Source organism: Phocoena phocoena, chromosome 15 (genome assembly GCF_963924675.1).
Source record: "Phocoena phocoena chromosome 15, mPhoPho1.1, whole genome shotgun sequence".
Taxonomy (NCBI): domain Eukaryota; kingdom Metazoa; phylum Chordata; class Mammalia; order Artiodactyla; family Phocoenidae; genus Phocoena; species Phocoena phocoena.
Window position 1 is genome coordinate 4,663,927 of NC_089233.1, and position 1,104 is coordinate 4,665,030.

General features: G+C 63.9%; 1 protein-coding gene across 1 annotated transcript; it reads left to right on the forward strand.

Annotated features, from left to right (window-relative positions):
* Positions 1-234: 234 nt before the first annotated feature.
* SMIM10L3 (small integral membrane protein 10 like 3) lies at positions 235-549 on the forward strand. Its single transcript, XM_065892323.1, has one exon. The coding sequence runs from the start codon at positions 235-237 to the stop codon at positions 547-549; it is 315 nt and encodes a 104-aa protein (XP_065748395.1).
* The last annotated feature ends 555 nt before the right edge of the window (positions 550-1,104 follow it).

Sequence of the window (1,104 nt, forward strand, 5' to 3'; positions counted from 1 at the left end):
GCTCTTCCCCGAGCGTGACGTGTTGACTCCCCTCCCCGTGGACTCCCTTCTCCGCGGCCCGCCCGCCCGCCTCACCGCCGCCTCCTTTGCTCCCTCAGAGCGGGCCAGCGGCCGGGGTGGAGGCCCGGAGGCGTCGCGGCGCCGGGAGGGCGGGCGGGCGGGCTTCGGAGCGCCGGGAGGGCCGGGTCAGCGGCCGGTCGGTGCGCGGCGGGCGGGCGGCGGGCGCCGGTCTATATGGCGGCGGCTCTGTCGGGCCTGGCTGTCCGGCTGTCGCGCTCGGCCGCCGCCCGCTCCTATGGGGTCTTCTGCAAGGGGCTGACCCGCACGCTGCTCATCTTTTTCGACCTGGCCTGGCGGTTGCGCATCAACTTCCCCTACCTCTACATCGTGGCTTCCATGATGCTCAACGTCCGCCTGCAGGTGGGTGAGCCGCGCCCGCCCGGCCCCTGTCCCCCGACCCTCCCCGAGCGCCGGTCTGCCCAGCGCGGCCCGGCCCACCTCGCCCAGGACGATGAAGATGCCGCCGGGAGCTGCCAAGCTGGATGCTGAATGTATGCCAAACGTTGTGCATTTCTCCCGCAACCCCACGGGGGAGAAACCCGCTGGGGTTATTGTTATCCCTGTTCCGCAAACGAGGCGGGGTGGGGACGTGAAGCGGCCGGCCTCGGGTACGGGCCTGCGGCTGGGGCGTGGGCTCCGCGGCCAGGCGGGTGGATGCTGCCACGGGCGCCAAAGGCCCTGGCCCTGAAGAGGAAATTTTGACCAGAAAATTGCAAATTCTGGGGCGCGGGGGTGGGGGGTGCGTTTATGGTTGACTTTTCTAGTTCCCAAACTTTATGAAGCTTTGAAAAGAATTAAAACTTAAGAGGGATTAGTTAATGTTAACCAGTGTTCTGCTGGAGTTATCTCATTTATCCTGGCGAGGGTGGGTGGTGGTGAAAGGAGTGGGTGTGATGAGAGAAAGCGAGGTGGAAGGAGGTAGAGAGGCAAAGGTTCAGAGGCTCGAAACAGTTCAGGTGTGAAATAGTTCACACACACACCACACGCACACACCCAGCGCCTTGGAGATCATCTTTGCTATAAATGATTGACATTTCTACATCC